Source organism: Symphalangus syndactylus, chromosome X, assembly GCF_028878055.3.
Source record: "Symphalangus syndactylus isolate Jambi chromosome X, NHGRI_mSymSyn1-v2.1_pri, whole genome shotgun sequence".
In the NCBI taxonomy this organism is placed as follows: Eukaryota; Metazoa; Chordata; class Mammalia; order Primates; family Hylobatidae; genus Symphalangus; species Symphalangus syndactylus.
Window position 1 is genome coordinate 62252782 of NC_072447.2, and position 12646 is coordinate 62265427.

Below are 12646 nucleotides of genomic sequence, written 5' to 3' on the forward strand. Positions count from 1 at the left end.
GGCAAATGCCTGTGGTCCCAGCTCCCGGGAGGCTGAGGTAGGAGGACTGCTTGAGCCCAGGTGGCAGAGATTGCAGTAAGCCAAGATCGTGTCACTGCACTCCAGCCTGGGTGACAGAGTGAAACCCCATCTCAAAAAAAAAAAAAAAATTAAATAGATTAATATATGTATAAAATACCTTGAACAGTATGCAGCACATTGTCTCATAAATATTAGCTGTTCTTCTTAAGGTTACACGTTTGTGCAGTGAAATAGAGTTTATTGTTTATCAATCATGTTACAAAAGAGTATTTAATATGAAAAGACACTGATAAGCTTGTTACAGGGACAAGGGAGATGCTGAGTCAATACAATACAGTGTGATCTTTTGGTGACTTTAAAACATTGTTGAATTGATTGTATTTGTTATAAAAATAATGTGGAAAATAACAGCTTTGAATTTTATGTCAGTTGATGTTAAGATCCAACAGGAAGTTTACCCTGATAACGTTAAGATGAACAGTTTGAAATGCAGCTTCCTGCTGGAAGTTGAAACAGAGATGATTCAGATAGCCTCCTTAGATCCAAACCCCAAAGCTTCTTTTGCCTAATTCTATCTTCTGTCTTTAGAAACTGAAGCCTCGGCCGGGCGCGGTGGCTCACGCCTGTAATCCCAGAACTTTGGGAGGCCGAGGCAGGCAGATCACGAGGTCGGGAGATCAAGACCATCCTTGCTAATACGGTGAAACCCCGTCTCTACTAAAAATACAAAAAATTAGCCAGGCGTGGCGGCGGCCGCCTGTAGTCCCAGCTACTCGGGAGGCTGAGGCAGGAGAATGGCGTCAACCCGGGAGGCGGAGCTTGCAGTGAGCCGACATAGTGCCACTGGACTCCAGCCTGGGCGACAGAGCGAGACTCCGTCTCAAAAAAAAAAAAAGAAACTCAAGCCTCAAGCTTTCTGGGGGCATCCAAGTCCAACCATCCCCGTCACACACACACAACCGATCTTACTCATCCCAGGGGTGTGCAGAGGCCCACTGCAAGACCTGGTGAACTTTCAAGGCGTCTTTGCATATATGATGATTTTTTATTCTATTATTCAAGTTTTGCTTGGACAAGATTGTGCTGCTAAAAAGCGGCCTACACCACTTTTTTTTTTTTTTTTTTTTTTTTGAGACAGGGTTTCACTCCCGTCGCCCAGGCTAGAGTGCAGTGGCGCGATCTCAGCTCACTACAACCCCGCGTCCTGGGCTCAAGCGATCCTCCTGCCACAACCTCCCGAGTAGCTGAGACTACAAGCGCCCGCCACCATACCCGGCTAATTTTTGTATTTTTAGTAGAGACGGGGTTTCACCATATTGGCCAGGCTGGTCTTGAACTCCTGGCCTCAAGTGATCCACCTGCCTCGGTCTCCGTAAGTGCTGGGATTACAGGCGTGAGCCACCGCGCCCGGCCCTACACCACTTTTAAAGTCGTGTTTCTTCTGTTTTTTATAATGTTGTACTTCTGATTTCTAGAGAATGATTCGCAAACTCACCCCTGACGCTATGTCCCTTGGACATTATCCTTGTATATACAAAAAGTGCCATTAACGAGTGGGTAGAACTCGAGGGGTGGAGCCTCCGTCCTTGGGCTTGAAGCGAATGTCCCTCAATGCGCCTGCGAGACTCCCACGCCCTGGGAAGGATGCCTATCGATTCGCTCTGGGCTCCGCAGCTCTTTCTGATAGCAGGCAGCCATCTTGCCTGGAGCCTAAGAAAGGGAGGAGAGACAGAAGGAACCTGCGACAGTGGTCTCAGGGCCGCTCCGGGGGGCCTCAGGAACCGGAGGCAGCCCCGGAGGTGGTCCCCGATCCCGGGCTATGCTCTTGGACCTGAGAAGGGAAGGCGGAGGGCGGCGGGGACAAGATGGGTGGGGAATGTCAAGCAAGGAATGCTAGGCGGGGGAGGGGCGTTGCTATGGCGACTGGGGAGGGGCGGTGTCTGTTCTGAATCGCTGTGTGTCACCCGGGCGCTGCCCAGGAAGGGCAGGGCTGGGGTGATGACCATGGTAACAGCCGGGTGGGAGTTCGTGACATCTCCGGCGCGGAGGGACTCGATGTCTATGGCAGTGGTCGCCTGGCGGAAGGGACGGAACTAGATCCCTTCGCTCGGGACGCTCACATTCCAGGCCCTTGTCCTGCAGGCTGCCGCGGGCGGACACGCCAGAGGAGGAGGCCGGGGAATGGCCGCGGTGTGGCAGCAAGTCTTAGCAGTGGACGCGAGGTGAGGCGTGGGGTCAAAGCCCATGGGAGCAGAACTTACTGTGGTGCATGCGCAGTGGCGATAAGTGAGGCTGGGCGGAGAACTTGCCTTATGCGGCTGCGTGGGCATGCCGGAGGTGAGCATGCGCAGTAGCGGGGGCGGGCACGCCCGCGGTGAGTTGGCTGGGCCGGAGAGGATTCTAAACAGCAAGCTGTGAAAATGTGGTCAGATGTGGGCATGCGCAAAGAGGCTGCATGTGAGAGGGAGGTGGGGCTCAGGCTGGTGACATCCTATCCCCTATGGGTGCCCCCTAGACTTTTTTTTTTTTTTTTTGAGACGGAGTCTCGCTCTTTCACCCAGGCTGGAGTGCAGTGGCGCGATCTCGGCTCACTGCAGGCTCCGCCCCCCGGGGTTCACGCCATTCTCCTGCCTCAGCCTCCCTTGTAGCTGGGACTACAGGCGCCTGCCACCTCGCCCGGCTAATTTTTTTGTATTTTTAGTAGAGACGGGGTTTCGCCGTGTTAGCCAGGATGGTCTCGATCTCCTGACCTTGTGATCCGCCCGCCTCGGCCTCCCAAAGTGCTGGGATTACAGGCTTGAGCCACCGCGCCCGGCCAAACTTTTTTTTTTTTTTTTACATCATCACTTCCCCATTCTGACCCCATCACCTTCCAACGGTGACCCCCATAATGTCAGTCTGACTTCTGTCGCCCCGGTATACTGACCCTAATTATTGTCTACGCCGACTCAGTCACCCCGTAGGGACCCCAGCACGGCAGCAGACTGACTCTGTTGTCTGCAAACTGACCTCATGACCATGCTCATTATTACTGCAGACTTACTCCCACCACAGGACCAAGAGGTCCCCCATCACCACTGCTAGTCATTCTTACCACCTAGGCCCCAGTCACTGCCACACACCTCACTTTCCTGCCCTACCCCCCCGAGCTGATTGATTCCCTCTGTCCTGTGCCTGCTGCCTGCCCTGCATCCTGACCCTGCAGGTACAACGCGTACCGCACACCAACGTTTCCACAGTTTCGGACGCAGTATATCCGCCGGCGCAGCCAGCTGCTGAGGGAGAATGCCAAGGCTGGGCACCCCCCAGCGCTGCGTCGGCAGTACCTGAGGCTTCGGGGGCAGCTGCTGGGCCAGCGCTACGGGCCCCTCTCCGAGCCAGGCAGTGCTCGTGCCTATAGCAACAGCATCGTCCGCAGTAGCCGCACTACTCTTGACCGCATGGAGGTGAGCTCCTGGCCACATTCACCCCCTGGGCATACCCTGCCTGCACACATTCACTCCACTGACTTTCATCAAGCACCTGCTCTTTGCTGGGCACTGTTCTGCATCAGCAGAGGACAAAAAGATAATATGCCAAGTAAATCAGTAAACACACAAACTTGGTAAACAGGTCAGTAAACATATAGCAAGCTCTGTCTTGAGTATCTGCTGAGCAGGGGGAGGGCAGGAACAGCAGAACTTGTGAGGAAGCCATTGCAGTAGTACAAGTGGGCAGCGGTGGTGGTGGCAGGGGACACAGTGAGAAGTGATCTGTCTCTAGGTAGATTTTCAGGGCTCCACACCTCAAAGGTTCTCAGGCTTTTTGCAAGATGCATCCACCCTGACCCTCTCCATTTCCAGGACTTTGAGGATGATCCTCGGGCCCTGGGGGCCCGTGGGCACCGTCGTTCTGTCAGCAGAGGCTCCTACCAGCTGCAGGCACAGATGAACCGTGCCGTCTATGAGGACAGGTATGCACCAGAGGCAGCCAAGGCGGGGGGGCGGGTTGCGAGGAGGAGAGGGGCCCTGGGGCAATGGCAGACTGAACACTCTCGCATCTACCTCTTGTCACCCCTCACTTCCTGTTGGGGCCCAGGCCCCCTGGCAGCGTGGTGCCCACATCAGCGGCAGAGGCAAGTCGGGCCATGGCCGGGGACACATCACTGAGCGAGAACTATGCCTTTGCGGGCATGTACCATGTTTTTGACCAGCACGTGGATGAGGCAGGTGAGCCAGTGGGTGGCGGGTTCCATCACCAAGCATTTGCCCAAACTGTGACAACCAACCAAGGCATCCTTTTCTGAATCCGAGGCCCCTGGCACACCTCCAAAGGAGGAATGACCATCCATAAAGCCTTTTGTAGACTGAAAATCCCTCTGCAAAGTGGTCAGTGCTTCGTCTACCGGAAAGGGCCTCAGAAGCCTAAGAGAGAGCGCTTTGCAGCAGGCTGCCTGGGTTCCTGAGTCACTTGGAAGAGTTCAAAGCCTTTGCTGATGATAAATCCCCTTGCAGAGGGCAGAGTGGGCTACAGTGTCAAGGGTTTTGCAAATTGCCAAGACCTTGATTATAAAGTGTTTGCTAAGACAGGAACTTTTTCACGTTGCAGAAGACTTTTGCAATCTGCAAAGGAGCTGCTAAGACTTAGGGAGCTTTGGCAGAGGGTCTTCTGGGGTTACAGTTTCCTTTGTCAGCCAAGGAAAGCCCTTTGCTGAGACCACTGTGCCTCATGCAGTGGGGCCCCAGCCCCAGGCACACACGTCAGAGCCTTTTAGAGAGAAAAGTGCCCAGTGAGTGTTCAGACTCCCACTAATGGCTTCTTGGCATTGCAGTCCCAAGGGTGCGCTTCGCCAATGATGACCGACACCGTCTGGCCTGCTGCTCACTCGACGGCAGCATCTCCCTGTGCCAACTGGTGCCTGCCCCACCCACAGTGCTTCGCGTGCTACGGGGCCACACCCGCGGTGTCTCCGACTTCGCCTGGTCACTCTCCAATGACATCCTCGTGTCCACCTCACTGGATGCCACCATGCGCATCTGGGCCTCTGAGGATGGCCGCTGCATCCGGGAGATCCCTGACCCCGATGGCGCTGAACTGCTCTGCTGCACCTTCCAGCCTGTCAACAACAACCTCACTGTGGTCAGGCTCCAGGACACCCACTCACCAAGGGCTGGTGGGCTGGGTCAGGAAGGCTGTCTGAGGGAATCAGAGTATAAAGAGGGATAGACAGGGGGGCCTAGGACCCCCCCACCCCCCTCACCCAATCTCGTCACAGCAGTCCTAGTGTGGTCAGACTTAAAAGGGAAGCAGATCAGAAGATAGGGGAGTGGGCCGGGCCCGGTGGCTCACGCCTGTAATCCCGGCACTTTGGGAGGCCAAGGTGGGTGGATCATGAGGTCAGGAGATCAAGACCATCCTGGCTAACACGGTGAAACCCCATCTCTACTAAAAATACAATTAGCCGGGCGTAGTGGCAGGCACCTGTAGTCCCAGCTACTTGGGAGGCTAAGGCAGGAGAATGGCGTGAACCTGGGAGGTGGAGCTTGCAGTGAGCTGAGATGGTGCCACTGGGCGACAGAGCAAGACTCCACCCCCCCCCAAAAAAAGGGGAGTGCCATTCTTGGTCTGGGATGGCCTTGCTGTGGTACACTCCAGGGAGCACGGGCCAGGGGCAGGGTTCTGGCTCTGGGGCCCCTTTGGTCCCATCAGCTGTAGTCCTACAGTTTTCCAACTGCAGGGGCTACCTCTGAGGAGCAGGATGATGAGTCTGAGCCTCGTCTGGTCTGTCAGTGGCCACACCATGTCAGACTCCAGGGTAGATTGGTCAGAGAGCAGGGGAAGGACATTAGAAAGTCTGGCGTGGCCCGGGGTGGGGTGGGGTGAACTGCAGAGGAACAGACCAAGAGTGAGCTTGTGGGCTGGGATCCTCCCCGCATCAGCAGCAGCCCCACAATTTCCAGAAAGGAGCAGTCAGGGAGCAGGGGAAAGCTGGGATCACAGGCCTAGGCGGGCCCTGTGGTTCTCACACTGTAGGAGGACCGGCCAAGGGGCAGCATGATGGCTCTGAAGGCCCTTTAGTCCCATAGGCAGGTGGCCTACTCTGGGCAGATTGCAAAAGGGGATGGCTAGGGAGGTGGATTCATGCCTGGTCACCTTCTTGTCTACCTGCCACAGCCCTACTGTGAATAGACTCTAATAGGGACCAGCCAGTCACATCAACAGCAGCCCCACTGTGGTCAGACTCAAGGAGGGCCTGGCTGGAAGCAGGATGATGGTCTGTGCATTCTCCCCACAGGTGGGGAACGCCAAGCACAACGTGCATGTCATGAACATCTCCACAGGCAAGAAAGTGAAGGGGGGCTCCAGCAAGCTGACGGGCCGTGTCCTTGCTCTGTCCTTTGATGCCCCTGGCCGGCTGCTCTGGGCAGGTGATGACCGTGGCAGTGTCTTCTCTTTCCTCTTTGACATGGCCACAGGTAGGCAGACAGCAGGCCTGCATCTGGGTGCTCGCCCTCCAGCCCTCCCAGGGCACAGCCCTCACCCTCACCTTTGCCTTCCCTCCCTCTGCTGCTGCAGGGAAGCTGACCAAAGCCAAGCGTTTGGTGGTGCATGAGGGGAGCCCTGTGACCAGCATCTCAGCCCGGTCCTGGGTCAGCCGCGAGGCCCGGGATCCCTCACTGCTCATCAATGCTTGCCTCAACAAGTTGCTGCTCTACAGGTGGGTCCCCCATCAGGGTCTCCTGGACATGGAGGACCTGCCTCCTCCAGCACACTGGGACAGTAGCTCATCTTCTCCATCAGGTTAATTTAATTGAGGGAGCAGTAGTAGCAGTAACAGTAATAGCAATAGTGAGCGCCTTTACAGCCATCACTGCGGCCAGGCCCTGTTCGAAGCAGTTTCCACGTATCACCACATTCAATCCTTGCACTGACCTGTGAGGTAGGTGCTGTTATTATCTCCATTTTGCAGGTGAGCAAACTGAGGCATAAAATAGATTAGGGCTACTTAAAGCCGAGGCCTGTTTTCCTTTCTTCCTTCCTTTTTTCTTTTTTTTTTTTTTTTTTTGTGGGGAGCAGTGTGGGGATTATTGTCCCCACTCACATCTGTCATGTTACCCAAATGCAGTTCTCAGCCTGGGCCACACATTGGAATGACCTGAAGAGCTTCAAAAACTCCTGCCCGGGCCCCTCTACAGGCCAGTAATTTCAGAAGCTTTGGGATGGGCCTGGGCATTGGTAGATTGAGAAATTCCCTAAGCGATGTCTGGCCAGGCCTGAAAACCACTGCCTAACAGGATGCTTTTTATTCTACCCCTTTATTTCTCTCCTCTTTTTTAAACAATTTCTGTATATATACTTAAAAATTTTTTAATTTAAGTATACCCTTAAGTTTGTGCCCATTTCCCACAGCCTCTCCTTTGTTCCTCCTGCCATCTCCTGCCTCCTCCTGCCACAGTAAAGCCCATTAACGATCCACATCTTTCCCCATATCCTTCTCTTTCCACAAATCCTAGGCGTATACACATATCCATGTATGTTTATGTTTGTTTGTGAGACAGAGTTTTGCTGTTACCCAGATGGGAGTGCAGTGGCATGATCATGGCTCACTGCAACCTCCAACTCCTGGGCTCATGCGATTCTCCCACCTCAGCCTAAGTAGCTGAGATTACAGGCACACGCCACCATGCTCGGCCAACCTTTTTAATCTATTTTTTGTAGAGATGAGGTTTTGCTGTGTTACCCAGTCTGGTCTTGAACTCCTGGCCTCAAGTGATCCTCGCACCTCGGCCTCCCAAAGTGCTGGGATTACAGACGTGAGCCACCTTTCCTAGCTCCCACCAGTTTTGAAGGAAAGACGTTTTAAAGAAATGGCCTTTTCCGGCCAGGCACAGTGGCTCACGCCTGTAATCTCAGCACTTTGGGAGGCCGAGGCGGGTGGATCACCTGAGGTCAGGAGTTCAAGACCAGCCTGGCCAACATAGTGAATCCTTGCCTCTACTAAAAATACAAAAATTAGCCAGGCGTGGTGGCAGGCGCCTATAATCCCAGCTACTCGGGAGGCTGAGGCTGGAAAATTGCTTGAACTTGGGAGGCGGAGGTTGCAATGAGGCGAGATCGTGCCATTGCACTCCAGTCTGGGTGACAGAGCCAGACTCCATCTCTTAAAAAAAGAAAGAAAAAAGAAATGGCCTTTCCTACATTTCGAGTTTCTCACCAGGTGATGCCTTGTGGAAACCCCCCAGGTTACCTGTGGGGACAGTGGTTTATTCTAAGGGCTGTGGAGTTTTCCAGTGTGGGCGTACCATGGTGTGTTCATTTCCTCTCTTTGTGCCTGTCTTAACACCAGGATCTTTTAGAGACCCTTAGAAAGAAAAGCTAGGGAATGAAACTGCAGAGGCTCCCATTTATATCAACAGAGACAGTTTCTGAACCATCAGTAACTCACACATCAGCCCCTATTTATAGTTTATGTAGTCATCTCAGAATTGGGTTTCATAAGCTGGGTATAGTGTGTGCCTATAGGTAGTCCCAGCTACTTGAGAGACTGAGGCTGGAGGATCACTTGAGCCTAGGAGGTTGAGGCTGCAGTGAGCCGTGATCGCACCACTACACTCCAGCCTGAGTGACAGAGTGAGATCCTGTCTCAAAAACAAACAAACAAAAAATTGGGTTTTATGAACCTTGTAAAGAACTTAGGCACAGGGGTGTGGACACAGGCCCACAACTTGTCTCCCTGCTAGGGCTGGGGCTGTGTTTTGACCCACTCTCTCGTCCTCCTCTCAGGGTGGTAGACAACGAGGGGACCCTGCAGCTGAAGAGAAGCTTCCCCATTGAGCAGAGCTCACATCCTGTGCGCAGCATCTTCTGTCCCCTCATGTCCTTCCGCCAGGGGGCCTGCGTGGGTAAGTCCTGTAGGGACAGGGGATCTGGGTGGCTGGGGAGGGGCAGGAACCAGGGCTGGTGCCAACCTGGCTCAGACATCAGGACACCGATGCCCTGACTTCCTGGACCTCATGACCCCTCCTGCCCCAACAGCCTCACTGTGGAACTCACAGCTCCAAACAGCTCAGAGAACTCACAGTTTGCACTTGATCTCGGCCGAAAGGCCGAGAAGTGATGAAAACTCACACTTTGAACGCACTTACTCCCCAAACAGCCCAGAGACCTCGCGCTCTGCACACAGTACCAAAACAGCCAGGTGACCTCCCACCTAGGAATGGGGCCCCCTCAAACCTCCCCAAGCCATGCTAGGACCTCACACCTCAGACATACACCCTTCAACACCTCAGACACCTCAGGGACTTCCCACCAGGGGCACCCCAGGCGCCTCCCGATGGCCTCTCCCTCTCACCTCGACAGTGACGGGCAGTGAGGACATGTGCGTGCACTTCTTTGATGTGGAGCGGGCGGCCAAGGCTGCTGTCAACAAGCTGCAGGGCCACAGTGCACCTGTGCTTGATGTCAGCTTCAACTGCGACGAGAGCCTACTGGCCTCCAGTGACGCCAGCGGCATGGTCATCGTCTGGAGGCGGGAGCAGAAGTAGGGTCCTGTCGGCCCTGCTGCTGTCCTCCATCCCACCCCTCTGACTCCAGCCTCGTGTTGTAAATAAAGTTTCGGTGGTCGTGCTGAGGGCCGGCTCCCAGCTCTGCCGGGGACGGACAGGGCAGCGGGCAGCTCCAGGAACACGGTGGAACGGGGTTCATTGACTCATTTGTGCATTCATGCATCGACGGATTCATTCATTCCACAAGCATTGATTGAATGTCTGCTGGGTTACAGGCCCTGCCTTAACTGTTTTACACATTCATGCATTCGATAGACATTAGTGAGCCCTGACCGTGTGCCAGGAACTGTTCTAGGCACTGGGGATACTGCTCTGACCTAAACTGACGGAAATGCCTGCTCTCATCGGGCTTGCATCATAGTGGAGACAGTAGACAAAAATATGGAACAGGCCAGCTAATGATGAGTGATATGAAGAAAATAAAGCAAGGATGCGAGACAGAGCTGCAGAAGTTGGGGGAGTGGGCTCTTTATGGTGACAGCATCAGGGAAGATGATCCTGACAGGGTGACTTTTTTGTTTTTGAGACAGGGTCTCACTCTGTCACCCAGGTTGGAATGCAGTGGCATGACCCTAGCTCACTGCAGCCTCAACCTCCAGGGCTCAAGTGATCCTCACTTAAGCCTCCCAAGTAGCTGGGACTACAGGTGTGTGCCACCACACTCGGGTAATTTTTGTATTTTTAGTAGAGACGGGGTTTTGCCATGTTGCTCAGGCTGGTCTCGAACTCCTGGGCTTAAGCGATCCACCCGCCTCAGCCTCCCAAAGTGCTGGGATTACAGGTGTGAACCACCACGCCTGGCTCAGGGTGACATTTAAATAAAGACCTGAAGGAAGTGAGTGGGAGTCATAGCGTAGGGTAAGAACATTCCAGGCGGAGAGAAAGCCAGCCTAAAGGCACTGAGGCTGGAGCGCTCCAGAAGGATCATTGTGTATGCCAGAGTCTTGCTGGACCAGAGTGTGGCAGTAGATGAGGTCAGACGGGCCAGATGCTTCATGGGCCACAGTTAGGACTTTGGCTTTTTTCCTGAGTGGGGGTGACCAGAAGGTGTCAAGCAGAGGAGGAACATGATCTGACTTGGTCATAGAGGCTCCCTCTGGCTGCTGAAGGGAACAGATTGGGGGTGGGGGTAGAAGCAGGGGACCCAGCAGGAGACCCCTCTGAGCGCAGTGATGGGGACTTGCACCAGGGTAGTGAAAGTGGAGGAGCTGGCGGGGCGGGGAGGTGGGGGGGTGGAATGTTGGGTCGGACCCGCAGGGGGTTCACTATGTTAGGCTGCAGGACTCTGCTGCCTCCTCAGGGGGCGATATTCCCAACCCCTCTGTGCATTGTGTTGTTTACTGAAAGCAGCGAGCAGAGATGTTGAGTCCTGGAGCCCCAAGCTGGTGCAGGAGCAACCGGAAGTTAAGGCTGACCTGGGGCCTCCTGCTGTGTGGTGGAATCTCCATCCCTCAGACCACCCCTGTCTCCTCCCAGCCCCATCCAGGGTACAAATTCCAGCCCTGGAACAGCTCAGAGACCAAAAAGTGATGTTAAGTATTTGAGGGGAGCCCCAAGAGAGGAGAAAAAGCTTTGAGTATTGATGGGGGTAAATAACCAAAATCGCTTATCAGTGGCCTGCGTCACCAGAAAATGTCAAAGTTACCTGAAGCAGCAAAGAGGCTCTTGCTCCGGCCCCTCCCTTCCTTCTCAGTTCCATTTGTTGCCACATATGCGTTGACTGGAACTGCGACTGACATCTTGGGACCTTAGGGTCAGTCCACAGCATGGTAGAGACTCCAGCTTGGCCCAGCGTTGCTGAGCTGCTGAACTCGCACCAACAGTCCAGTTATTTGACAGTGTGGTTACTTGCACCCCAAGCATTTCTAACTGGCACTTCCATCTAATAGACCTCAGGGTACATGGTGGTGAGATAGGGACATCAGTGAGCTGGATTGTTCCCGTGGTAAAGGTCATGTATGTGTGTGTGTGTGTCATGGTCCCCAATACCAGTCCCAAGCCCAGTGATTTGCTAGGAGGACTCCCGAGACTCAGTATGTGGTTGTATTCATGGCTATGATTGACTTATTACAACAAAAAGATACGGAGCAAAATCAGCAAAAAGAAATGGTGTGCAGGACCAACTCCCAGAGAGACCCAGGCACAACTTTCCAGGGCTTCTCTCTCATTGGAGTCACACAAGATGTGCTCGGTTCACAGTAATGGGTTGTGACAATACATGCGAAATGTTGCTGACCAAGGAAGCTCAGTTAGAGACTCAGCACTCAGAGGTTTTTTGTTGTTGTTGTTGTTGTTGTTGTTTTGTTTTTTTGGGAGGGGGTGGGGTCTTGCTCTGACGCCCAGGCTGGAATGCAGTGGCGTGATCTTGGCTCACTGCAGCCTCCACCTCCTGGGTTCAAGTGATCCTCGGGCCTCAGCTTCCCGAATAGCTGGAACTACAGGCGCGCACCAGCAAGCCCGGCTAATTTTTGTATTTTTAGTAGGGATGGGGTTTCACCACGTTGGCCAGGCTGATCTTGAACTCCTGACCTCAAGTGATCCTCCCACCTCAGCCTCCCAAACTGCTGGGATTACAGGCGTGAGCACCTGGCTGGTATCAAGTTTTTATTGCGGTATGGTCACATAGGCACCCCCTGCCTGGCACCTACCCAAATCCCAGACTCCCAAAAGGAAAGCAGGGGCTCAGCATAAACCACCGTTTTTTTTTGTTGTTTTGTTTTTTAATTGAGACGGAATCTCGCTCTGTCGCCAGGCTGGAGTGCAGTGGCACGATCTCGGCTTACTGCAACCTCCGCCTCCTAGGTTCAAGCGATTCTCCTGCCTCAGCTTCCTGAGTAGCTGGGACTACAGGTGCCTGCCACCATGCCCAGCTAATTTTTGTATTTTTAGTAGAGATGGGGTTTCACCATATTGGCCAGGCTGATCTCCATCTCTTGACCTTGTGACCCGCCTGCCTCGACCTCCTGAAGTACTGGGATTACAGGCATGAGCCACCGCTCCTGGCCCACTTTTTTATACAAACAGCTTAGGTAGAGTAAGCCATTCTTTTTTTTTTTCCTTTCTTTTTTTTTTTGAGATGG

The 12646-nt window shown here is 53.7% G+C and overlaps 1 protein-coding gene across 2 annotated transcripts; it reads left to right on the plus strand.

Annotated features, from left to right (window-relative positions):
* The first annotated feature begins 2169 nt into the window (after positions 1 to 2169).
* WDR13 (WD repeat domain 13) lies at positions 2170 to 9700 on the plus strand. 2 transcript variants are annotated; one of them, XM_055268994.2, is made up of 9 exons: positions 2170 to 2243; positions 3227 to 3467; positions 3864 to 3973; positions 4099 to 4229; positions 4832 to 5139; positions 6296 to 6476; positions 6577 to 6718; positions 8785 to 8903; positions 9361 to 9700. In XM_055268994.2, the coding sequence occupies exons 1-9, from the start codon at positions 2203 to 2205 to the stop codon at positions 9543 to 9545; spliced, it is 1458 nt and encodes a 485-aa protein (XP_055124969.1). In that variant the 5' UTR covers positions 2170 to 2202; the 3' UTR covers positions 9546 to 9700. The 2 variants fall into 2 exon arrangements, with proteins under 2 accessions (XP_055124969.1, XP_063490502.1); XM_063634432.1 differs by having other exon boundaries at positions 3261 to 3467.
* Positions 9701 to 12646: the final 2946 nt, after the last annotated feature.

Bases quoted from the DNA above. Each gene is read 5' to 3' on its own strand.
- WDR13 (XM_055268994.2), top strand. From the start codon at position 2,203: ATGGCCGCGGTGTGGCAGCAAGTCTTAGCAGTGGACGCGAG. The intron at 2,244-3,226 runs GTGAGGCGTGGG...CTGACCCTGCAG, and splicing joins GTCTTAGCAGTGGACGCGAG to GTACAACGCGTACCGCACAC. The intron at 6,719-8,784 runs GTGGGTCCCCCA...TCCTCCTCTCAG, and splicing joins AACAAGTTGCTGCTCTACAG to GGTGGTAGACAACGAGGGGA.